This window comes from Diabrotica undecimpunctata, chromosome 5 (assembly GCF_040954645.1).
Source record: "Diabrotica undecimpunctata isolate CICGRU chromosome 5, icDiaUnde3, whole genome shotgun sequence".
Lineage (NCBI taxonomy): Eukaryota > Metazoa > Arthropoda > Insecta > Coleoptera > Chrysomelidae > Diabrotica > Diabrotica undecimpunctata.
The window spans coordinates 143,530,784-143,558,741 of NC_092807.1; the positions used below are offsets into that span (position 1 = coordinate 143,530,784).

General features: G+C 33.5%; 1 protein-coding gene across 1 annotated transcript; it reads left to right on the forward strand.

The window, feature by feature from the left end:
• Positions 1-127: 127 nt before the first annotated feature.
• Positions 128-27,950, forward strand: LOC140441915 (nonsense-mediated mRNA decay factor SMG8). The gene is made up of 9 exons (XM_072532913.1): positions 128-243; positions 298-433; positions 1,615-1,901; positions 8,182-8,394; positions 9,737-10,013; positions 15,629-16,025; positions 19,623-19,970; positions 24,912-25,318; positions 27,735-27,950. The coding sequence occupies exons 1-9, from the start codon at positions 203-205 to the stop codon at positions 27,918-27,920; spliced, it is 2,292 nt and encodes a 763-aa protein (XP_072389014.1). The 5' UTR covers positions 128-202; the 3' UTR covers positions 27,921-27,950.
• Positions 27,951-27,958: the final 8 nt, after the last annotated feature.

Here is a 27,958-nt window from a genome sequence, read left to right on the forward strand (position 1 = left end):
CAATTTTGTTCTAAAAGTTGAATATACTTGTTTGACTAGTTTAACTTTATTTATGATATTTTTACCAAAGATTATTAATAAAATGAGTGACTGAATACCACGTATCGCAATTACAAAATTTCAGACGAAAAGAAGATTTGTTAGTAACCTAACCTAATCTAGGAACAAGAACAAATATTAATTTAAATCAAACAATATCATAATGCGAAACACTTTCCGAATACCCAATTTTGATCAATTGTTGTGAGTAAAGAAATAATTTATTAAAATTTTAATATAATACATTATTTCTTTCAGTGATGTTTCCGGCATTTCTTGTGATAAAGTTGTGGTTGTATCAATTATTGGGAAATCGCCTTACAATTTATCTGGTTTAAAAGTAAAATCTATAGGCCGCGTAATTGCTCAAAAAGAGAATACGGACGATCAAGAGGTAAAGATTATATGTATTAGTATTAGACTTGTTTTTAAAGTATGCCATTTTATCCTTTTATTTATCTCTCTTGTGACTAGTGACTAATAATTGTACAAACGTTGATAATGATCTTTTGACAGCTAGTTTTTAGAATGTAGGTTTTCAGACAGAAAGTCAATAGATATAATATGTGACCAGAGAGATGATCAGTTGATATAAAACATACTTACAAGGTTTTTACCTTTCACCACTAATTAATTCTTGGCGTGATCATCTATCTTTCTTCTTCATTTTGATATCTGAGAAAAATGGTACCTTCTGGAACCTATCAATCTAGCTGTGCCAGATACATAAATATGCCTTTCTCTCAAATATTGCAATACGATATAATTACTAAAGTAGTTGTCATAGTACATATGAAAATTAGGTGAGGTTATTTTTTTTGATAGAGCAGTAACCACAGAGCTGCGCTACTCAAATATAAGTGATTCTGTTTTAATCCAATTCAGTAGTTGCTCCTTGATATATTATGAAATCATACAACCTCCCAGTGCTTCTGCATAACACGAAGATTTTAATACCCCAAGGTTTTAGTTTATTTTTAACATATTCTTTTATGTTTATCTGTCCCTTAAATGGCACCATAGGCATAGACAATCATTCGTGGTTAAGAACATGTCAAATCTAAAATAAATTTTTGATTAGGCAGTAAAAATTTTTGTTACGGTATTGTGAAGATTAGGGCTAGGTTAGGTTTTACAAATAGGTTAATTCTCGCTTCTCGTACATTTTAAAATGAACTTCCGTGTGTAGAATGCCAAGTTAACTTCTTTATACATGCAATTACATCCTTATTGAAAAAATTGTCTCGAATGTTAATGCTTTTGCTGAAATGTAAACTTTCAAATTTTTGAACAACTCAAAAGAAGAGAAAACAATTTTATTAAATATTATTTTTGTTTGTGTCCATCAGAATAGATGAAACTTTTTGTAGCTACCAGTAGAGGTGGGAAATGAGTAGAGACATTCGCTGGCCGTTCTGTGTTTGAATTTGCATCTACATGAGTCTCTGACAATGCAAGGTTATGTAGAAATAACGCATTATAAAACTCTAATGATACTGATTCATACACGGAGCGTTTGACGGATTGTGCTCCTGTGCAATATATATTTGACTTATCATTAAATGTTTTTTGTAGTGTGTAATCGACGGCTCCTATGATGAAGAAAATCAAATAGTTTACTTACATATGTCCAGTCCTCTAGATGCAGACCTATTTGTGAATGAATATTCAGCAATTCAAAAGAAATGTGAAGCTGACAGAAAGTGCGATGATTTCTTAGCTGTATATGATGAAATAAAAAGTATCTTTGCTCGATATCTTCTACTAGTATTTCATATTAGTCACATTGTAATTTTATCACATCCTACTTGTACAGTAGATACTAACTACATCCAGTATTTTAAAGCCATAGATTCATTAAGGTAACAAGTTTTCTGTATTTTTCTATAAATAATTACTTAAGTAATTTCTAAAGTAGTAATTTACCAGCAGCTTGCATTTACTTTATGCTTGACACTATAACTGCCAAAGTAAAAACTGTTAAAGGAAAGTAATAAGCTTTTCTACACAGTAATCATTTGATATTCATAGAGGAAGGACGTAAATCGGCCCACTCTCTGTAATTAGCTAACAGTATTGTTAAAAATCGCTTGAAAGTTAATTAGTGATAAAAAAAGATAGAAAAGGTAAAGAAAAAAACATAACAAGAAGCTGAAATGTCTTCATAACAGCGGAAGCTCGTTATGGAAGAGGAAATGGAAATAGATAACGACAGATAGTGAAAAAAGTAAGAAGAAAAAATAAATGACGTTATAGAGCATCGCGTTTAACAAATTCCAACAAAAAAAGTATCCAAATATCTCCAAGACGAATTCAAAACATCATATTAGATCCAAATTACTCTGAAAACCCAATAAATCAATCATAACCAAATTCCAATTTTTCCCTATTAAAAAAAAAAGAAGCAACTAGTTGAGGCTTAAATTATGAAGATACCCAAAAACACTCACTGTAAATATTCAGAGAGAACTCTGTTCCTGAACTCTGAAGAAATCCTTTACATATCAAAACAATAAACAACTTTCTTTTAGTGTCTTTCCTTTAATGTAAATAGTTTGAAAATATTGTAATTACTACTATTTTTTTTTAATTAACATATATTTACTATTAAAAAATAATTTAATGCATCTATAACAATTTTGTAAATTGGCTGAAAGACTTTGGTCTTTCATCAGGGAATTGGAGGGTGTCTGATGCGTCCTTTTACCTAATAATATCCCTAGACTTTAGTCAAACATAGAGCAAAGAAAGCAAGAAGCAGTAAAAAATATTTTAAATAGATTATATGTATTTATAACTATGTACCTATCTCTATTATACTCTATTATAGATTATATGTATCGATCTCTAGTATACTTACAGTACACAAACAAATAATAAAAAAACTGGTACATGAAAAGGATGTCAAAAGGCAATTGAAAACATACTTGACAGATTATTAAACTTTTAACGTTTGAAAAGAAAACAAAAGAAGAATAAAAAAACCAATTATAAAAATTAAATATATACAGTAAACAACAATGATCTCCAAAATAATAAACGAGGAAATTGTTTAAGAACTACAAAGAAAAATAAAGGAAAGTAAAGTAGCTTGACTAGATATCATCCCTGGAGGAATATGGACACCGTTAGAAGAGACAGGAATAAGTTGGCTAACAGGGTTGATATAATAAATAAATAGAATTATGGACTTGGGGCAAATGCCACATACATGAACAAGCAGCATCTAAGTACTGTACAAAACGAAGAAGACAGTCAACAATACCACTACATTACCATAAAATTGGGATAAGGGGGGAAACCAAAGAATATTTTGTAGAAGACGCTTACGCAAGTAGATTGTAACCCTGTTTAGATCATTCTCCGATGATCTAAAATTCTTGGCCTAGATGGTACCCGATATTACTCTTAACTGCGTGGAATACTGACAAATACTCTACATATAAAATTGTAAAATTGACGAAGTCTACACCTAATATTTGTCTCAAAGAAGCTGCAGTTAGGAGATTTAACTTTAAAAGAAATTTTTAGCACATAAAGAAGAAAGAGGAAGAAACCTAGCAGCTTCTACACACGTTTACCAAAATAAACTAATTGGACAAGGTACGGTAAGCATGTTTCATGTTAATTTGAAGTGTATTTCAAATAAAGTCGATATGATCAATGCTTTTCTTGCAAATCAGAATTTATATGACGTCATATGTATTTCGGAGCACTGGCAATGTGAAGAAAATTTAAAATTAATTAGCATCTCCGGCTTTTCATTAGCTAATTTCTATTGTAAGTTAAAAAAGAAACAAGGTGGAAACAAGTGGAATTTATATAAAAGAAAATCCTATGTATTCTTCTAAATAAATATAATGTAGAGCAAAGTTTTTTGTGCAATTTATGTACCTTCAATAAAAACCAATATTTTAACTGTATACAGATGGGGTAAGGGTGACTTGAACTTGTTTTTGGTGAATTTTGAGAATGTCATTGCTTAGTAAAGCAGACAAACTGATCATACTCGGTGATTTTAATATAAATTTTAAAATTTAATCTGATCCTTCTTTTGATATTCAAAATCTATTAATATCTTTTGGTCTAAAAGTAACTATAAACTCTTATACTAAAATCACATCCCGGTCTAGTAGTTGCATCGACAGCATTACTTATTTATTTATTTATTTAATTAACGGATATACCATTTTTACAGAAATATGACGTCAACCTTTACAAAGCTTATATATAGGTTGCGTTAATAAACAACAAACCAAAATTAAAATCAAACAAAATTCAATTAAGGTAGTAGCTTAAGTTATTAAACAATGCTCAAAATCTCTCAAATGATTTCTTAAATGTTGCTGTAGATATTCCAAATAACTCTAAACTATTGCTGTGCTCATTGGCAGTTCGTAAAATTCTTATAATGGGTTCATTTTGGCCATAATTCGTAGTGTGGAATGGAATGTTGAAAATCTCGGTGTTACGAGTACTTCTAGTATTAACATTAAAATTTATTAAACTTAGTAACTCTGGATCTTGAACATATCCATTTATAATTTTAAAAAGGAAACATAAATCCGCTTGACATCTTCTATCATGTAGTGATTGGATATTTAGTATTGACAGTATATCATGATATGTGTATTGATGAACACTTAAAAAACGGGGGACGAAACAGACATTTAATTTAAAAGGGGGAGTATTTTAAAAAGAACTACATTTCTTACTAGGAGACAATGAGTTTTTTTATGCTATGCATAGCATAAAAAAAGTGTTTTCTGTGTGTTTCTGTGTGTGTAAAAGTGTCTTAATTTAATTTTAACATAAAAATTGTTTGACTTTACAAAATTTGCCAGATATTGCAACAACTTTATCAAAGAAATTTGATAACTACAAGCTTATATAATTGCACACCCACACAATTTGTACATCCATTCTTATTCATTGTCTTACAACTGTCACCTTCCAAAACAAAACATAAAATCTCAATAAATAACACACATTTCATAAATATATCTCCAGAATAAATATAAATAACTTTAAAGAACTTAATGGTATAGAACATTACTTTCATCAAACAAACAATACATTTCACCTATCTCTACTTCATTGGATAAAATCTGTCTCCTCAAGAACTTCCCCGTTTACTGTTAAACAATTACAATAGTTGACCTGAGTTCTCCAATCAACAATACAAGATAGTTTGAACCATGTTCTTTCAACCATCAATTAATAGAGTACCGGCATCATTTTAACTTTGTATCGTGACCTGAAGATGCTTTGCATATTATAGAAAGCGAAACCGGTCGTCCGATTAGTTAAATTAAATTGATTGTGAGTAAGTCTAACTTATTATTTCTTTTACCTTTTGAAATGGACTCACACAAGCAACACATTCATGAGTTTTAAAATTACTTTTGGAAAAACAAGAGAGTTTGTAAATTATGATTATTGTATAAATAATGTACCTTTCGAGGCACGTCATAATATTAAAGATTTAGGTATAAATTTTGATTCTAAACTAACTTTTAAATATCACATTAACGAATCTTCAGCTAAAGCTTTAAAAATGTTGGGATTTATTCTTAGAAACTGTAATCAGTTTTCAGTACAAACTTTAAAAATGTTATACTGTAGTTTAGTTCGATCAGTTTTGGAGTATGGTTCTCTCATTTGGTCTCCTTCATATAACAGTGACATCTACAGTATCGAGAGAGTTCAAAATAAATTCTTGAGGGTATGTGCTTACAAAATTGGTTTTATTAGACATCAATACACATATCATGATATACTGTCAATACTAAATATCCAATCACTACATGATAGAAGATGTCAAGCGGATTTATGTTTCCTTTTTAAAATTATAAATGGATATGTTCAAGATCCAGAGTTACTAAGTTTAATAAATTTTAATGTTAATACTAGAAGTACTCGTAACACCGAGATTTTCAACATTCCATTCCACACTACGAATTATGGCCAAAATGAACCCATTATAAGAATTTTACGAACTGCCAATGAGCACAGCAATAGTTTAGAGTTATTTGGAATATCTACAGCAACATTTAAGAAATCATTTGAGAGATTTTGAGCATTGTTTAATAACTTAAGCTACTACCTTAATTGAATTTTGTTTGATTTTAATTTTGGTTTGTTGTTTATTAACGCAACCTATATATAAGCTTTGTAAAGGTTGACGTCATATTTCTGTAAAAATGGTATATCCGTTAATTAAATAAATAAATAAATAAGTAATGCTGTCGATGCAACTACTAGACCGGGATGTGATTTTAGTATAAGAGTTTATAGTTACTTTTAGACCAAAAGATATTAATAGATTTTGAATATCAAAAGAAGGATCAGATTAAATTTTAAAATTTATATTAAAATCACCGAGTATGATCAGTTTGTCTGCTTTACTAACAATACAAGATAGTTTGAACCATGTTTTTTCAACCATCATTTAATAGAGTACCGGCATCATTTTAACTTTGTATCGTGACCTGAAGATGCTTTGCATATTATAGAAAGCGAAACCGGTCGTCCGATTAGTTAAATTAAATTGATTGTGAGTAAGTCTAACTTATTATTTCTTTTACCTTTTTAATTTTAAAACATTTTTGTATATTTAAGTATAGCATGTTTACCTCACACCAACTAGCTAAGCTTTTAATGTCATTCTGTAACAAAGAGGCATCAACTAGGTCATTAACTATTCGAAATATTTTAAGGTCATCAGCAAACATTAGAAATTTACTATTTTTAATCACTGAGGATATATCATTAACAAATATATTAAATAAGAGAAGTCCAATATGAGACCCCTGAGGTTACAGATACTCGTTGAGATAAACAATTTCCATATTTAACATACTGACATCTACCAGATATATAACTACCTATCCACTCAATTATTTTACCTCCAAATCCATAGCCATTTAATTTAGCAATAAGCAGATCATGGTTAACTCTATCGAAGGCTTTTGAGAAGTCTGTGTAGATAGCGTCAACCTGACCCTTCTGTTTTACAACTTCCTGTCTTCACTGCCGATAAGAATTGCTTTGTAAAAATGTAAAATATTTTCATTGCACTAATTTGGCTTATAAACAAACCTTTTAAGAACTGAAAAAAATCTAGAGGAGAAGTAAATAAATAACGAATCAATGTATGATAGAAAAATAATAGGATTTTGGTTTTAAATTCAGCAAAATATGTTTATACAAGAGGTCGCTCACGCAATAATTGGTCCTAATTTATTTAACAGTTTTGTATAAATCCATTTTTAGGTTGTGATAAGGGCCTCAAACAACTAAAAACAATGTTTTTAAATTAAATAAGCCCAAACTAAAGTATAAGAAACTGATAGAACAAGGTTTGGTGAATTCAAAAATAATTGTGTTGTGTAAGTTGAAAACGATCAACTTTAGAGAAAAATTACAATTAACCTTTTTTATTCAGAAAGATCCAAAAAATGATAAAATATTAAAAACGATTGTTCACGCTGCGATAACGCATTGAAGAGAACTGCATGTTTTTAGCAATGCCTGATTTCAATGTTTCGTTCATAGATTGACGTCACTAAATGATTACGTCAGGTCCACGACATTATGAATTATCTCTACTTATTTTTTCAAGTAGAGTGGGCATTCTGATTGTTTATTATTCTGTGCCGCTACCTACATGGTTGATATTTCAAGTTTGAAATTCACAGAAAACGGGCCCATTTAATAAAGCAGTCTGATGTTCACGTTCACAATACGCGAAACTGTCACTACTTACGAACATTTCTTTTACTACTCAGAAGAACATATGACTCATTGCAGAACATCCACTGAACTGCTTACCGTGACTTTGCCATAAATCTTTTTCTGTTTAATATGTGTGTTCTTGTTTGTGATAGATTTAAGTTACGTTTTATATTCCTTTTTATATACTATGTATTTTTTTACTTGCTACATACAATATTTGTATTTGTTAAGTAGAAATTTTGGAGTAAATTTAAATTTTTTGTGGGATTGCCCAAGACTTCTTGGAAGTCTTATAATAGTTTTTGGAATTAAACTTTAACAAGATCTGTACATATTTTCAACTGATTGTATATTTTACTTATCAAAAATTGTTTCATATATTAATTTTTTGATCTTTTGTTTTAGTCAAAAACTAAGCGACAAAATTACAGAACTTCTAAAGGGTATTGACACACTTAGTCAAGAATGGGTTGCTGCTGGAAGATTTTGTACTCCAAGATTGATATTTTATTTTGAGAGGTGTCCAACTAACATTACCAATGTCAAAAAGCTAGAACATAATTTAGAAGACAAAATATATTTTGTTTTAAAGAAAACACGTATTATTAGTTCCTCGGGGTAAGAAACACAGTTTAAACGCATTTGACTACGACATAAAAGTACAGTAATCATCTTATTTCTTTTTCGTTTCTTTGCGGAAGTTTAACATATGCTTGGATTTTTTGCTTTTAGAGTAGATCTGCTCCTTTCTTTTCCGTGTTCAAACTTGGATATATCACCATCTCTTCATTATGTTCTATTATTGTTATAATAGAACTTTTCGCAATATACTTTATTATAATTTAAACTTTTTAAAAAAACAGGAAAATATCTAACGGAAGAATTCCTGGTTACAAAAGGCTTGCGACAGGGATGCTGTATCTCACCAACCTTATTCAAGATATATGTTGCAGCAGCATTGGAAAGATGGAAAAGAAAGGTGCATAGGATGGGTATAGAGCTTAGCAATGAATGTATATATACACTCCAGTTTGCTGATGACCAGGTAGTGCTAGCGACCGACAGGGAAAACATGCAGTACATGCTTAGAAAACTGATAGAAGAATATAACGACTGGGGAATGAATGTCAATACAACAAAAACCAAATATCTTTGTATTGGAAACGAGTCAGATAACATAGACCTCGAAAACGGACAACATATTTCCTGCTGTCAGAGCTATGACTACTTGGGTGTTGCCTTTGACAATACAGGAACTGATACACGGGAAATAGAAAAACGAATCACTTAAGCAAAGAAAGTCTTAGGATGTCTCAATGGTATACTCTGGAGTAAAGAGATAACGAAAGGAAGAAAATTTAATGTATATGAGACCATGATTAAAACTACTCTTCTTTATGGCGCTGAAACATGGAGAATTAGTGAAAAGAACAAAAAGCGAATAGAAGCAGTAGAGATCGATGTAATGAGAATATCTTTAGGTATTTCCAGACGAGACCGAATCAGAAATGATGTAATAAAACAACGTATGGGAATAGAAGGAAATATAACTCAAGATATAGAGAAGAAACAATTAAGGTGGTATGGGCATGTTCAACGGATGCCAGCAGCAAGACTCCCCAAAAAAGTAGTAGAATGGCAACCGATAGGTCGACGGAAAAGAGGAAGACCCAGAGTAGAATGGCAACACGGCGTAATCAAGTCCATGAGCGAAAGAAATTTAACAACAAACGACTGCGAAGATAGGAAGAGATGGTGTTTAGGTATCGGACAACGTCGAAAGACGTTCTAAACCGATGTATATATATATATATATATATATATATATATATATATATATATATATATATATATATATATATATATATATAATTTTAAAAATAACACTTTGTTGTTTTCTATATCTCATCACAGTATTATTTTATAGACAGCATATTTTCATATATTATGTTACTTTAAGGTGTTCGGTGTTTGCTATCCCTATGAATGATGAATTTGTTTACATCGAGGAAGCAGATAGTTACACAGATGACCTAGGACATATGGTAAGAGGTTTATTATTGGACTGCCAACCAGGAGGAGCTATGCAGTTAGAAGTCCCGTATTCTAGTCAGCCAGGAGGAGAAAAGAACTTTAAGAAATTCCTGCTCGTCCATATTCAGCAGGCAAGAACCAAAGGTTTTGATGACACCGTGAGTTCTGGAAGACACCAGCATTCTCAATCAGCTCATTTTGAGGTTAGAAGATGTTACTTAATACATCTATTACTAAACATTTGTAAGATGGGAGAAACACAATACCAAAATTAATCTATACCATAAAATGGGCTGAAATTGATCCAAAGGGGCGAAATTGATAATTGCGAATGATTCTGAATATTTTAATTTTCCCTGAAATCTAAGAAGCTTAACAAACGTTGGTCGCTTTAATTAGTAAACACTAGCGGGAAATCAGTAATTGTTTAGTTGAATAAGTATATTTTTTTATGGAAAAAAGCTTGTTTTAATTATGGCTATAGTTTTGATAAGTTTCTTTAGCTTCCTAACTTTCCGGTGTCTGAGAAAAACTACAAAAAATGGACGATTTGAACTAATTATCTTAATAGTTACATGTTCTCTGTCAATACATGTAAATACGTTATTTTTCAGGGTATACTCGGTTCACTATTCCCAGTCCGAACTGTCGAGTGAATTTAGTAATAATTTTTTTGCGAAGTTAGTTACTTTTTGACAGACCAGAGTGGCTGGAAATTACTATACAACCAAACACACGTACTTATAGCCAATATTAATAGTAAACAAACTAAATGGTAAATAAAATAGAACTTTGTGAATTACCGACAATCAATATTTATTTATCTGCTCCATATAATAAATAGTTATGTTAAATTATAACAACTAAAATCTTATATACTAAAAGGCTAAGCCCTTTTCTTGTGCGCAATACTCCTCCTAAACGGTGATAGATAGGAGAATAATTTTTTCGAATAATTAAACAGATTGTTGAGTAGATTCCCCCTAAGTTTAAAATTTAATAAATTCAAACCGGTTTAAAAATGGCGGCCATAAAATGAATTTTTCCTATAGTAAAGTATAGGAATTCAATATTATACACAATGCAACAACGCGTCAATTCTCGAATGCTGGAATGCACCAACAAGTGTTTCCACTTAAGGAATAACGATAATGACCACTCAAAATTCATGATCCTCCTGTCTCCGATTTTAATTTATGGGGTCTGTTTTACACTATCTGATGAGTTGGTATTTTTTTATTTTTATGTTTTAGTTCAGAGCATCATACTGTTTTCTTTTTTTTTTTTAATTTAAATAATATTTAAATTTAAATTAAATTAGTTAGTTAGTTAGAGTTCTCAAACCGACTTCTTTTTCTTAAACGTGGCATTTTACAATCTAAAATATGCAAAAAAAAGTTACTTCCGGTTTTACTTCCGTTTTTTATTTAAGAGGGGCGGAGTCTAACAATCATATTGTTTCCGTTTCCTAATGTAAATCTTCCTGAAAATCCTAAAAAACTACTGTATCGATTTTCAATTAAAAAAAATTGGCGTCGATACAGTTTATTTTTAGGATTTTTGGAACATTTACACCAGGCGACGGAAACGACGGATCGTTAGACTCCGCCCCTCTTAAATATCAGCAAAACTTACATCAAAACTCGATGTCGAGTTGGTCCGCTAGTATATTTTTTAAATATATACTACCCAAAATTTGATGGGTTTAGTATACACTTCCACTATTTAGAATAATTCTTCTTTTTTTAAAGAAAGAAGTCTGCAATAGTAGGATACTTGAGCTATTAATACTGAGAAGTAGGAGAGTTGTTGGTCAAAAAATCAACACATTTGACCCAACCACTTGATGTCGGTTTTTTTCGTCAGTTTCAGATGGCTTGGAGGAAAACTCTTAAAGATTGGAAACACTGTCGCCCCACATTAACCACAATAGAAGAAAGATTTTCCTTGTTAAACACTACCCTTCAGCACATGGACAAAAAAAAACAAAAACAGCGCTATAAAATGAATTATTGTTCCTCCTTTGCAGCTACGGGAATTTACCCTTTCTCTCCCGAGAATGTTTTAAATAAGTTACTTAGAGAAGATGAAGAAATAGATGGTCAAATCGATAAACTTTTGGTAAGTACATTATCTAAAGGAGAAAAGATATTTAGCTGCACCATCCAGCTGATGAAACTGAAAGCAACAGTGAAGAAGAGCCACCAATTGATAACGAAACAGAAAGTGAAACGTCTAACTTGGATGAGTCTGACAATAATGATGGGGTTGAATATTATTCCTATAACAAGGATAACATCAAAGAAGGAGTTTTTCTGTTAGTAAATGTATTAGGAGGAAGAAGGTTAAGAAGGAAGAAGCAATACTATCGCTATGTTGCTAAAATTCAAAAAGCTAATGAAAAGGACCTAGATGTTGTAGGATATAAATTTACGGATGCATTACAGAAGGCCTTCAAACTGCTCGAACATGATAAATTATACATTTTTGATTTTTGTGTGAATAAAATAAATCTGTAGAAAAGTAAATTGTGGTTTAAATTGCAATGATCAATTTCACCCCAATATACATTTTTCAGAATGCTTACATTTTTTTTTTAAACATTTATAACGTGGGGTGAACATAATGGGCCGCCATTACATATTGTGCTATTTTCATTCACTTAAAAACAAGTGATCAATTTCGGCCCATTCAGGGTATGAAATTGTTCATCCAGTTGTTTGCATTGTTTAGTCAAAATCTTAATAAAAAAAATTTTTTATGGAGAAATATTTAATATAGATCTTGTTGAATCATATTAGTAAAAAATATGTAGTGAATTTTACAATTTGATATCGTATTTTTGAATGAATAATTTTAAAGTGGTCAATTTCACCCCATTTTACGGTAACGCTACAGCATCTGTTCTTTTTATGAACATTTATAGTCAGTCCCATTGATTTACTTGTATAATTTACTCTGGCTAGTATATTTTCTAAACACTCTATTCTTTTTGTCATCAAGGCCATCGTCTGGATATCTGATATTATTAATATATTTACTACAATATTCTGCGTAGTCTAGTTTATATAAACATTCAGAGTATAGGTTAAAGAGCAATGGAGACTTGACACAGCTTTTTTTGTCGATCGAATTTTGTTTGTTTGAAGTCGTACCGTTTCGTTGAATCACCTCGTATAATGTCAATGTTTATAAGGCTGCGATCATGTTTAACAGGAGTGTACATAGTTACTATTCATCATTAATGGCACTACAACTCTTCGTGAGTCTTTGAAGCGTTTACTATTGCCTTCCATGTTTGTCGGTCCTGTGCCAGTAATTCCCATTGTCGCACTCCCATTTTCATAGTTACTATTGGATACTACTATTGGAACTTAATGTCAATCTTTAAAAATTATTCTTTTCATTCTTACTTTTACGTTTACCTGATAGTTACTTTTAATAATTAACGTTCAAGTGAAAATACATTTTGAATCTATTATATAAAAATCAATCTCTATTTCCCTTTTTCACGCCATAACTTGAGGACAATTGTACCAATTTCATTCAGCTTTGTTTTTTTCTGATTTCTAATACTATGTAGAAGGTTCTTACAGAAGAAAAATTTAAGAAAATTGCACAGAAAATTAAAAAAATTCACAAAAAATTAACGATTATTTAAATTTCGCGCGTTTAACAATTTCATATTTGACAGTTACCACAATTAAAATGTACTGGGTAGTCATCGAGTTAGAATCTATGGAGAAGTTCATATTAACGTGTCTATTAAAAACGGCGTCAGTAGGTGTGGCTAACGATCATACCAATATGGCGGTGGGATCAGGGCCTGACTCAATAATAATAAAACTGCTATACTACTACATATATCTAAAAAAGTGCAATACATTTTTAATAAACTATGATTTATTTATCCCGCGGTAAACACTAAAAACACGACATATTATACATAAAGATAAATTAATACAGTCAAATAACAAGTTGTATCTGAAAGAGATAATAATATAAATCATATTTTAAAGGTTAAAATGAATATACGGTATGAAATAAAAGAAATACGTTCGTTTTACAACTTATATATTTGATAACTACAAATTAACTGACACTTAAAAATTTAGTTCAATTAACAAAGTTAGAAAAGTTATTATTAAAAAAACAAAATTGAATATCTGCCGAATATCACAATGGAAATACTGTGTAGAAATAAAAATAATTAAGTTGCAGTAGTTAATAAGAAATTTTAAAATATTTAGGATGAAGATATTTGAGTATTCTCAAGAATAGCACGATCTACATAAGATTTTTTATGAATACTATTAATTTATTTTCTGAAGTACGGGCCATTACTTTGTTTACATATTAATTTGTATACTAACCTGTGGAACGTTATTCCTGAAGATTTTTTTGTGTCGGGTTTGTAGAAACGCACACGGTCGCTTAGGCGACACGGTCACCGGTCTACATTACTAGTATCCGAGACGAGACTCTCGTGGGACCACTCTACTCTCATTCGAAGAGAACCTGGCGAGGTTGAACGAGCTGGGCCCTCTCTTGGCCTTGTGTCAAGCATGGTGTTGGTGCCCCGGCACGTACCCGTCAGGAGATTTAAGAGTGGTAGAGGAGAGATCCTCGGCGGTGACCTGTCCACGTGCGAGGTGGAAATTCCTTTGCCTGCGTCGCCTACCCGCCCGTGGGTGGGATAACGGGTAGGTGAGGTAATCGCAACACAGCTACTACGGGGAAGGTGGAGCCCCACGAGACGTTCCTTGTGTTCGTAGCGTGGCACCTTCATTTTGGTGTCGGTCTCGTAGGGGCAGTGGAGTCGTTAACGGTCGTATAGCCGAAAGGCCAGGTAGACCAGGGTCCTGCCAGTTTTTAAATTGGAGGGCACAAACGCTTAGCAATGTCATGCGAGGGACCGTGGTTCGATTCCTCGTAGGGGATACGTTTTTTTTTTCATTCATAATTCAATTACTTTTATCTTTTATTATTCTAAATCTTACAAATGATTAAACAACTTCATATTATCAAGACAATGCCAAGGAGAAGACGACCTGACTTGGGTCCCGGAAGTCAAGCAAATGTGCGAAGAACTATGTCACTTGCTGACCGCTCTGGTGAGCAGCGAGATATAGAAAATGATAATAGTCGTATTGGCATGAATGAAACGAGTTCGTACATATCGAACATAATAGCAGCGACCATAGTACAATGTCAACTATCCCACAATTTACAATTAAAAGTAGGAACAGTTGTCGTTATGCTGCGTTACATTAATCAACCTCGATTGTGCAGTGAAACTAGATTGACTGTGAAAAAGCAAATGAATAATGTCATTGAAGCAAAGATCATCATGGGAAAATACAAAGGAAAGGATTGTCTTGATCCCGCATATACCGATGATTCCAACGGATTTAAAATTTGATTTCAAGCATCTACAATTTCCTTTGCAATGTCGATAAACAAATGCAAGTCCAATCGTTGGAAGGTTGCGGAGTTTCCATGTTTCTCGCACTGACAATTCTGCGTCTCGTTTTTGCAATTGGAAAAACCTTCATCGTCAAATAAAAAAAGACCGAAAATATTGTTTATCCTAACGCATTAAATTGAATAAACTTTTTTCGTACAGAATGTTTTGAGTATTTGTTTTTGATTGTCTTTTTATTTTTAGTTATTGAACTTTGACACATTATTTAATTCTAAGGTGCTTTCGCCGGGCAGCTAGTTACACTGTTTAAGTTCCCTTTTCTTTCAAATTTTTTGAACTTTCTTTACTTATTTTACCTTAAGTTATCTTAAATAATTTATTTTATCTTTACAGCTACCTATATTAAAGCAGTGGATTGAAGCCACCAAAGCTCTTTACAAACTTTTATCAAAACAAAAACTTGTCAACGCTTTATGTACCGATACCCGATTTTCCGAACAACGTTGTCTGAAAGTCCTTCCTTTAGCTTTAGCCAGGTATTTAGAGGGTTTACCTTCGCACTATGCTAAAGTTGATCACGAAGCTAGATTGGCGATAGCTCTAACACTGTTTAGAGCTCAAGCACGTGGCCCGGTTTTTGAGCGGTATGCATCTCAGCTAGAAAAGGATTGTCGAGCTCATTGGGAAAACGGTAGACAACAATGTGAAGTCGCTTCTTTAACTGGTAATCCCTGTAAGTTACCAAAACATTCTAGCGATCGGGAACACATGAGTGGATTTATCTATAAAGGTAGTGTATTATTAAATTTGTATTATTATACTGTACGATAAATCATTTTAAAAAAAAAATGCAATAAGCCTAATCAATGAGACGAAATGCTGTTCACTTTTATATGTGATAGGTTGGTTTTTTTGTAATGTGTTAACAATCGTAATATTTATGGAAAGGTGTTAAAATATTTTATCTATTTTGTGAGTATTTTTTACATAACTGGAGTTCTCCCTCTGAAGAACTCTCTAGATACCAAATAAAGTGTATCTGTTTGGAATTTACTCGTTGAATGAACGCTTAACGTTGAGTCCCGGCCTAAAACGTATTCGACTCATTTACAATCGTTCAGCTGCATCAACAAATACTATTCATCACCTCACAAAATGTTCTTCTAATATAAATGCAAAATATGTTGTGTAATGCACACATAATGCCCTCCTCCTGTTGGAGGAGGGCACACACATTGTTAATTACAAATAAAGTTTTGATGGGGCCAGATAACTCCAACGGTAGAATGACTGACTATGAATTAGAAGACTTGGTTTATCTGGCACCGGCGAAAACATCGAGATATTTTTAACATATCTATAGGCCACGGTCCACTCAACTTAGTGTTGTAAAGTTAATAAAGCGTATATCATAGGTCCAAGAAATAGCAGGCTAACTTGATATAGCATTAACCTACACCTGCGGTATAAAGAGAGGCTATTATTATTATAAAATTTTAATATTGTTCTATGATTCCTCTAGCTAGACATTTTTGCTAGTTGATAAGTCAGAAACCTACCGCCAGAGCTATCCGACCCGCTGAAAGAATTATAGCTTGTTAAAAAAGTGGTCCACCAATTTTGTGGAACACCGTAAATAACCGTACCCATCCATTTTCTAGTTACAATCCAGTCTCAAAGTTAATTAAAATTTACGTCAAAATCCCAAACCTTGATAAAGTCATCGATTAAAATCAGCTGAATTATTGTACTGCAAAGATTAACTTTGGTATAATCGTTTTCATCTTTCTTGGCGTGTGCGTGTAAAAATACTTGCAATAAGTTGTTTCATCTGTCTGTCCTTGTCTAAGCTCGATTCGTTTACCTCCTCCAGTGGCGGAGCAAAATGTAGCATGTCAAACGAAATAATAGTTATAAAAGAAAATTATAAATTATTTTTCATTAAATTTCTAATAACGGAATATACGTATAAATTGCGAAGAAGTATTTTTCTAGCTTGCAGTACAATAGGACAGGATATAACGAAAAGTACATTTTAAAAGGATTTTGAAATATACCCAAAAAAGTGTTAATTATTTAACCCACTTTAATTAAAAAATGATGAAATGTAGCGAATTCTGAACTGTTACAACGTACTGACCTTAATTAATTAGCTAATCAGTCAGCGTCTTCACTGGAACTGTCTTCATCATTTGAATCTTCCGCCAAATCGATGATAATCCTACTTTCATTTTCATCATATGTAACCATATTTGCCCAGACGTCTTGAATTAATTTTTCAGTATGGTTAACACAACTCGCCCACACTGCAGGTGTTGCATCAGCTAATGCATCGCCCCAAACTTTTTTCACTGTTTCATCTCCACTTCCATGTTCTCCAATATGACGATCATAGTATTATTTAGAAATGCCCCAGACCAACTCAATCGGATTATATTGACAGTGATATGGAGGCAATCTCAAAACCTGATGCCCATGTTCTTGGAGTAGCTCGTCTATAACGTACCTGGTATTTTGTGGTTTATTCTGGCGACAAAGACTCAATAGCTCTGTCTTGCCCGAATCGTCGTCAAAAATTATTTTTTTCGCTCGTAACCATTCTTGTAAGTCCGATTTTTTCCAACTGGCATTCGGTAACTTTTCTATTAAAGAGCTATGGTATGAGGCATTATCCATAATAATTAGAGATGGTTCCTCCAACATTGGTATCAGCTTTTCGGAGACCCACTTTTTAAAAGACTCTATCCATAGAATCATGATAGTCTGCACTCTTCGATTTCGTAGAAAACAGTAATCCAGCATCTTTAACAAATCCTTGCCTACTTCCGGCATGTAAAACAACAAAGCGTTTACCTGTATTTTCGTGTCGTTTTCTGATGCTTTTCACACAGTCATCTTGCCAAGTACGTTTATATGCCCCTTTTAGGAATATCCATGTTTCATCTAAAAAAACGAACTGAAGTGGGCTTGGACTTAAAAAATTTCTCATATAATGCCTCAAAAAATACAGTCGTTTGGAGACAATACATGGTTTCTCACATAGCACTCGTCTACTATTTTCTAGTTTGTATAAAAACCCACAGTTTTTCATAAGACGCCACAAACTTTTATCAGAACCGTCATAGAAATGCTTGTTTCTTAATTGTGTATTTAGAACTTTAATTGTAACGTGCTCTCCTTTTGCTTTCATGCCATACAGTACATTTCTAATCTCTCCTTTTATAGTATCTCTGACATCATTAGTCTTTTTTTTGTACATTACGTGACTCTCCTGGTGTAGTAAGAGCTGCCCCTGTCTTGTATTCACTCTTTATTCTTGTCACTGTGCGAAGACTGATTTTCAAAGCGTCCGCTACTCGTTCATGTACCGATGATAACGAAAGCAAAGGTCCGTTGTTTTCTTTTTTAAAATACTCCAATAAATGAATGCATTTCTCCTGTTATCGTTTTTCCCGGCATTTTTTTTTTATTAAATAGAACAATTAGTTATTCACAACAAAAAATAATAAGTAAAACTGTTCGGAAAAATTCCGACAATGACTGACTAAAATGGACTAAAACAACATAAAATATCAATGGTAATTGCTACAATTATAAACCTATTAGCCAGCTCATTCAAGAACAATGCTACAAGTCATTATTGCAATGGGTATCGGAAGAGAGAGAGAGTTAATTTATAATAAACTGGAATTTTTAAGGTGTTGAGAGTATTATTTTATGTAATGGAATCCCACACAGTAAGAGCTCAAACTATTAATTAATTAAAAACTGTTTACTTATAAAAACTATTTCATCAGCTACTTCAAACCTGCACAGATCAGGGTAACATGTTATAATAAAAAAAACACGTCACTGCCAGCTATCTGTATTCGTAAAGAGGCCAAACTTATCACCGACACCGTATCGGCCAAACGCATCGGTGTTATTGCTACAATACTGGGAGACGTGAGTGGTCTCTTCATTCCCTTCTCATCACACTTTACCATGACGAACGTGACTCGCACAATTGAATTACGCATCTGTGTATCAGAGAGAGACGAATATTAAAAATTCCGTAGTAGCTTATTTCAGGTACACGCCAAGAAGGATGAAAACGAGTATAGTTCTGATACCTTTAATTCTGGTACTTGACAAATGTTAAGGTGTCAGTGCATAACAACCTCGTCTCTCAATTTTTCCTAAGTTTCAAATTTAAGATCAACGATAAAACTATGATTATTGCCAGAGTCAGCAAATATGCAGGCTGAAATTATATTCTTTGTGTCAAAAATATGCAAATGCATACACATATGCACTTTTGCATATTTGCCTGACTCTGATCGTTACAAATTGTGAACTCATTATTTGCCGAACAATAAAATAGTTATTTTTAAATTTTATGTTTCAGCTGTATGTGATTGTGGTCGAAAAGTGGGGGCTAGGGAGGACCCATACAACGTAAAGCAAGCCAATTACACATTTTATCATCAAATATCCAAAGAATGTCAATGCTCGAAACTGGAAAGAATACAATTTCCCCAACAAACGAAAACGGCAAAAGCTTCTGTCAGCGAAACGGAGGAGTCATCGGTTTCATCAGAGCTAAGTGAAAAGGACCAGGAGAAGGAAATCTCCAATTTGTCAGAACCCGCCCCGGCGATGCTAACGTTGAGTACAACTCCTGGGCTGTTGCCCGTATATTCCTCTTGGTCTTTAGTTTGTCTTGGAGCATCTTCGCTGTACAGTCATAATTTAGGTATGTAATTAAAATAATTATAAATAAATATTAACAGTTATTAAAATCTCCTTTTCACACAAAAAAGAAAGAACAGCCTTTGGTTTTTTCACTGTGCTCTTTTCCGAGTAATTCTGAGAATCTATTTTAGTCCAGCATGTTCATGAATTCATCTCATATCCTAAATTTGTGGCCTTTATATTTTCTGCCTTTTATCACTATAAGCCAAAATATTGTAACGATCTTATTAATGTCTAATTTATTAAATCTGTATTATTTAATTTATATACACTTATTGCTCGATACAATATTTATTTTAAGACTGAACTGTACAATTACATTTCCTAGATTTATATACATATTAAATCGTTCTGGAATTTCCATCGAACCCGACCTTGCTTCTCGAACAGTTTGGAGCCCAGGCAGGTTTTCATTCGCATGTTCTCGATGTTACCGTTGTTTGCTTAGGATTTCAGCAAACATCGAATTTTCTAGTCTAGATCACAGCGCGCCAGACTGTGTTTCGACTGCCATTACTTCGAACGCCGATCTTAGGCGGGGGTATCACTATTTTTATCCAGATTTAGCCATACGACTCACACTACCTCTAAGGGGAAAATTTACAAAAACGATTGAGCTCTGGTGGGACTCTTTCCATGCTATCGGGTCCTAGGTGACTTGGTACGTCGGTCTATCTCCCAAAAATTTTCCCACGCATCTGGACGTCGAAAGTAGCACAGCTTTCTGCATGATCTCATACAGATGTTCATTTAGAGTCAGTTTTTGTTTTCTAGGAGGTTCTTCGCAATGACTTCAGTGGTAGAAAGAATAATATGTATCGTGTGGGTACTTTCCATTCTCCATTGTCTCCTTATTTGTATTTCCATATCTCTGTACTTGGCGATCTTTTCGTTCTACTTTACACGCAGATTATTGTTGTTAGGTATTGCCACATCGATTAGTATTGTTTGCCTCATTAGTTTCTTAACTAGCACGAGATCTGGTATATTATGTGCTACAATTTGGTCTGTGAGCACAGTGCGGTCCCAATATAGCTTGTAGTTGTCATTCTCAAGCATACTCTCAGGAACGTATTTATAATATGGGAGATGGAAGAAAAGATGCGGATGAAATAGTAGGAAAATACGGAGAAGACACCATGAACAACAATGGTGAAAGATTCATAGATTTATGCAACCAGAATCAACTAAGAATATTAAATGGGTACTTTCCACATAAACTGATACACAGCTATACATGGACTCAGGAAACACGAAACATAAAATCAATAATCGATTATATTGTAACAAAACAAAAAACCCGACTAAGAGTACAAGATGTAAGAGTTCAGAGAAGCTCAACATGCGGTAGCGATCACTATTTATTACGTTCAAAAATACACTTCCCAATCCGAAGACCACAGAGAGAAACACGCATAGACATAAACACAACAGAAAAGATACAGGAACGAAGATACAACATCAGAAGCCTAGATGAAGAAAGTACCCAAGACTTATTTAAAAATAGATTGGATAAGAAGCTACAAATTCCCGCCCCCAAGAATATCGACCAGCTATATAAACATATAAAAAACTGTTTACACGAAGCAGCATTTGAAGCAATGGGATACTACATAAAACCCAAGGTAAACAAACCATACTGGTGGGATAACGAAATAGAGGAAGAAATAAAATGTAAAAGACAACTATACCAACAATATTTAAGTTCTAAATCATTACAAGACAAAATAAAATATAAGGAAAAACAAGCAGAAGTACGAAGGAAAATCTCTAAGAAGAAGAACGAGTCTTGGGAAAGAAACTGCCAACGAATAAATACTTATCTAGGAGGAACCAGAAGCACAGAAAGCTGTAAACTGATAAAAAAATTGAGAAAAGAAAAGAATAAAGAAGTAATACAGAGCATAAAACCTGAAGACTGGGAAGAGTATTTCAAAGGACTTTTGGTAGAGAATAGAGTCGAATTTCAGGAACGTAGAAATCAAAACCAAGATAGAATTTCAATAGTTGGCTCGCCAATAAGATTAACAACAGAGGAAATTAAAAATGTATGTAAACAGCTGAAGAGGAACAAAGCACCCGGACCAGGAGATATACCCGGAGAATTGTTTAAGTACGGAACGAACAAATTGTACGAATGTCTTCGACAACTTTTTCAAGAATGCATAAACACAAGCGAAATCCCTACGGAATGGAAGATATCACACCTTAGCACTATACATAAAAAGGGTGATAAAAATAATTGTGAAAATTACCGAGGAATAGCTGTAACCGGATCTATGAGTCGAATATATGGAAAGGTGTTAAAGAACCGAATCGAGAGAGAATACTTGTATTATGAAGCAGAAGAACAAGCAGGATTTCGTACGGGTTGATCCACTATTGACCACATTTTCTCCTTAACCCAGATAATAGAAAAAAAGATGGCAAGGAATCAAGAGATTCATATGTTGTTCGTCGACCTACGGAAAGCCTACGACAGCGTTCCACTGAAGAAGCTGTGGCAATCAATGGAAAGCACGAATATTAATATAGAATTAATAAAAGCCGTCAAAGTGCTATACAACCAACCAATAATAAAGATAAAAGCGGGGACACAAATAACAACAGGATTTATAACATCAAAAGGATTAAAGCAAGGATGTTGCTTGTCTCCCACTTTATTTAAAATATACCTCGAAAGTGCTTTAAAAAGATGGAAACAAAAATGCAGGACAATGGGGATACCGCTCACCAATACTATGGTATATACGCTTAACTTTGCAGACGATCAAGTAATAATGGCTAAAGATTATGACGATTTAAACTATATGTCACGAAAATTAATTGAAGAGTATGATATATGGCGTCTAGAAGTAAATAAAAAGAAAACCGAATACCTGTGCATTGGAGCAGAACAAAAAGATCTCATATTAGACGATAACACTACGATAAAGCACTGCTGTGACTACAAATACCTAGGTATCACTATTTCACAAGATGGAACATTAGACAAAGCCATAAGAGAGAGAAATACGTCAGGGAGAAAAGCCATCACAATGTTAAACACCATTTTATGGGACCAATCCATCAGCAAAGAAAATAAAAAGAGGATATATGAGACTATAGTAAAAAGTATCACTTTATACAGCTGTGAGGTATGGCCACTGAAAGAAAGAACACTGTCAACGCTGAAAGCGACGGAAATGGATTTTTGGAGAAGAGCCGCAGGAAGATCTAGAAGAGAAAGGATTACCAACGAACGCATTAGAGAAATAATGGGAATCAAACGAACAATCACAGATGACCTAACAACAAAACAACTTATCTGGTTCGGACACTTACAAAGAATGGACGAACAACGAATGCCAAAAGAAATAATAAAGTGGCAACCAGAAGGAAAGAGAAAACGAGGTAGACCGAGAAAAAGTTGGAGCGAAGGAATAAATAAAGAACTGAGAGAGAGGGCCATAGAAGAAGATCTATGGAACAACCGGTCTAAGTAGCGATTGGAAGTCGGAAAACGGCGGAGAACGTTATAAACCGACAAGTAGTAGTAGTAGAGATGGTTTGTTTGTAGGAGTCCCAGTTTAAAAGCTATCTCTTGATGAAGGAACTTCCCTACTGAGTCATGCAATTCGCAGCCGCCGGTAAGATGTTGGATGGTTTTATGGCTTGACATCCATATCTGCATTTGTCGTTTTGGACCTGAGCGTCTTTGACGATATATTTCAGGTAATTTTTGGTTGATATAACCTGATTCTGAATGGCAAGTAATGAACCTTGTTTGTTTAATGTTTCAGGGAACATCTTTCCTGATGTCAACCAATAGTTCGACGCTATATTGTCGACATAGTCTTGACTGACTTCATTGGGATGTCACCGTGCAGAGGTTTACCCATCCAGATGCGCATTTTTTCGTTCTTAGTAAGATTTATGCGCATTTCTTGTTCCCTCAGTTTGATCGGTGTTGTATCATCTACTGCACAAATCGGGCGATGAAGAGTAGATGTCTCCGCCTGCACCTGAAAAAAGTTCTTAAATTAGTAATCTGTTTTTCTAATTGCTCGCTTATATCCATGTCCTCGTCCTCCTAAATACCGCGGTAATGTCGTTCTTTCTACTACACTTCGAGGGATGGTGTTTTTGTGCCTCGTGAGATGTGTTCGTACTTTTCGCTGAATAGTTTCTATATCCGTTTTGGTCCACTTAATAATCCCAAATGAGCAGCTAAGCGCGGAAAATGCGTAGGTGTTTAATGCCTTAAACAAATTTTTACTATTAAGATGTGGACGGTGCAGAGATGAAAACACTTAGAAAAATTGATGGTAAAATACTATGGGACAGAGCTAGAGGTACATATATACGACGTAGATGCAAGGTGGAGAACATCAAGAACTGGGTAAGAAATAGAAGAGCAGAATGGAACGATCATATAAGCCGAATAACAACAAATAGAGTAGTAAAGACGGCAAGAGACGGTTCCCCAATAGGAAGACGATGAGTAGGAAGACCACGCAAACGATGGAATGACAACTTACTGGAGGCACATTGAAAAATAGACAGTCATGTCAAAACGATCCAACACCTACAAGAAGCACTAATCAAAATATACGAAAATATACCTTAACATCTCCGAAGGATTATACGAAGCATGTAGGACACATGCGTTATTGAACCTAACACAAAGTATTAACCACATTCTTATTTTACTTTAAAATAAGTTTATTTTGACGTTTCAATTTCTACTTCGGAAATCACAGTTTCATTAGCCTGGTTTTTGTAGGGTTTTTATATTGTTGATCACATTTTATGAAGAGATCAGATCTTGCTTGTTGAATTCATTTATTTATTAAAAAAAAAATGGATAATTCGAAGTTTTTATATATTGTTTTCGTTGAAAATGTTATAGACATATGTGCTTAATTTTTTTACCAATATAATAATATATTTAGTTCTTTAGGATTATCAGAATCGCATCAACCAGGATTTTTAAGCTCAACCAACTATCTCCTACCATGGGACGTACTAGTATTTTCCAAATCCAAGCAAATATGGCCACACGTTAATAAATACACCACCAGAGGCAGGAGAGGTCGATCCACTGGAAGCTTACCGCAGTTTACTGTGAAAGTATTCATCGGTGTAGAATACGAATGTTCGTCTGGTCATAGATTTATGTTATCAAGTCCTGAGAGAATGTTAAAAGCTATGCCTGGAAGCATAGTTAAGGAGACAGGACACAAAATAGCTGAAAGCGATATGCCATTGTACTTTCCATGTGCTTGCAGGGCAGGAAAATTGGCACAACTTATGAGATTGCATGTAGTAACGCCTAAAGCGCCAGTCCACTGCACTTTGGATCCTAAAGTAAGTAACGTTGATTGAATTAAAGTTGAAGTACGATAAATATTAGAGATCTCTTGGCACTGCTTTTAAATTACAATTTTTAGTAAGTTTGATATTAGCATAATGTGAATAAGGGTAATTAAACAATGTTGTAGTTAGGAAGATTTATTTTACTTTAATTTAAAGTTGGAAGAATTAAGCAAAGTCTCCTATAACTATTTGCATCCGTAATATTGTTATTACGTTCTAGATGGGTACTTGTCTCTAACAGAATACGTCTCTTGTCAAATATGTCTCTAACAGAATACTACACCCAAATGTTTGCCTATTAATTGGTGCACAAGGGCACATACATGACCCCCAATTTACTTTTTTCGAACATACTCAATTGGATATCAACTTAAACTTCCTGGTGGCAAATTCAAACAGGGAAAACAGGTGGCAAACTTGGTGGAAATTCTTTAATTTAAATCTCATTTAGGTAAGCTAACGTAACTCTTGCCATTTGAAGCCTTGGATGATTGCCCATACAAATGATTTTATCCGGCAAATTAATAAACTGACACTTCCAATCATCCGGCACCTTCCGCCCGCGTCTACCTCACTCTTTCTACACCATCACACCGCGTATGCGCTTCGCCGCATCAAACTAACCTCAAAACTTGCACGTGCTTACATATGTACGTGATGTTTGAAGTGAGAATGTTGTTGTTAAAAATGTCAAGTAAACGAAAACACAAGACTATAGCTTCGAAAGATAAAGTGGACATTTTAAAGAAAGATAGTTAAGAAAATATGTGCAAATTGGCAAGAAAATGGAGTTGGGCGTGCTACTACACAAGATTTTAGGAAAAAGAAAAGATATTGGACCATGTGAAGACGATGAAATCTGGAGCTGGAACGCGTAAATCATTAAGAGTTAGTGAAAGATTACAAAGAAATGTTCATAATAAATAAAACAGAGCATTTCGTAAAGGAAATGGGTACCACGTGTGTATTTGTGTTCATGTCATACAAGTTTTTTTATAACTGTAAGATATACCACCCTTTTATTACACAGTTTAAAATAATCCTTAATTGAGATTTATTTTTGTACAAATTGTAGTCCTTGTTTAAAAATCTTGTCCCGCGTATTTCGAAGAATTATAATATCTTTAGCAAATACGCCATTTTCTTCGGCTCATGTTATGCAGATATTGAAACAATTAAATATCGTATCTGCTTATACTTTTACAGTTGTAGTAGTTGGTGGCTTCAATATCTCTTCTAGGCATTCTTCTTCTTGTACTACTTCACATATTTCTTTAACTGTTATAATTTGTTCTGTTTCTTCGGTTCCTTCAAACCAAGAATTTAAATCTTCTTCGCTTGTCTCGAATCCCCTTTCTGAAAAATTTTGAAACTAATAGGCAGTAGCTAGATTAACTTCAGGATCACATGTTTCTATTTGTGCTACAAAATTTATTGTAGCCCATAGCTTTTTCCAAGATGATTGGATTAAGTCAGGTAAAGCAGAGTTCCATTCCATACGTGAGCAAAAGAGAATACAAAATACTTCAAATTAAATTTTTGTTTGACCTCTGTTTTGTCACCTTCTTGAGAAATAATACGGATCAGCAATTTATTTTTATGCAAGGACTTTACTTTTTGAATAAAACTGATCAATCGGCTGCAGTAAAAGTGCGCGGTTTGGTGGTATAAAGATGGTTTGGATAATCCCATAAATTCATTTAGGTTGTTCAATAGGGTGACCTGGAGCATGGTCAAGTTCATAATCTTTCTGGAACCATTCACAAAATAGCTCGCTTGTGACCCAACTTTAAGAGTGGTTCTTGTAGCATACTGTCGAATAAATGTTTTTGAAAGCTCTGGGATTTTTAATTTTCGCTTGTTTAGAAAATACGAATGTTTTGTTGGGCAACAGTCTCCAAAATAAACCATTCTCGTCTGCATTATAAATTTGGTCAATAAGAAGACCCAGTTCTTCTACTTTGTCTTTAAAATACTGGATAAATGTCTGCACTGCAGATTCGTTGCTTGACAACTTTTACTGGATATACTTAACAGACGAATACCAAATCGCTTTTTAAATTTATCAAGCCATCAACCACTGACACGAAAGTCATATTTCTTTATAATTTTTTATAAAGATTGTAATATTCTCCGGTTTCATAAGTTCTCCCCTTAACCTCTAATGCTGAATCCGATTCCCTTAGCAGTTTTTCTGTATCTGTTACAGTTTTGAAAATACTCTTCTCTAGCAGTGATGATCCACATTAGACTTTTTAGGTCGAGTGGAAGGGTGGTTAAGCGTCTACTCATATTGGACCTAACCTGACGAGCTGTACAAAAATAAAGAATCAAAATTTTGAAATTTTTATTTCCATCCAGAAGAAGTGTAAATAATTTGTCTCTAATATTTTCCATCGTTTTTTAGGTTCAACCGGGTCCTGGAGCACCAATTTTTACACCAACCACAGAAGGTCCTACAAAACTTACTCAATCAGCTTATTGGATAATGCGTTTTCCATATGTATACATATCCGATAAGGAACATTATAACGTGAACGGTGCCGCTAGACTATTACAAGGTGTGTTCGGAGTAACCGAGATGGAACAGTAGTTTTATATGTTTTTAATAAATATTTTTTTTAGAAATTG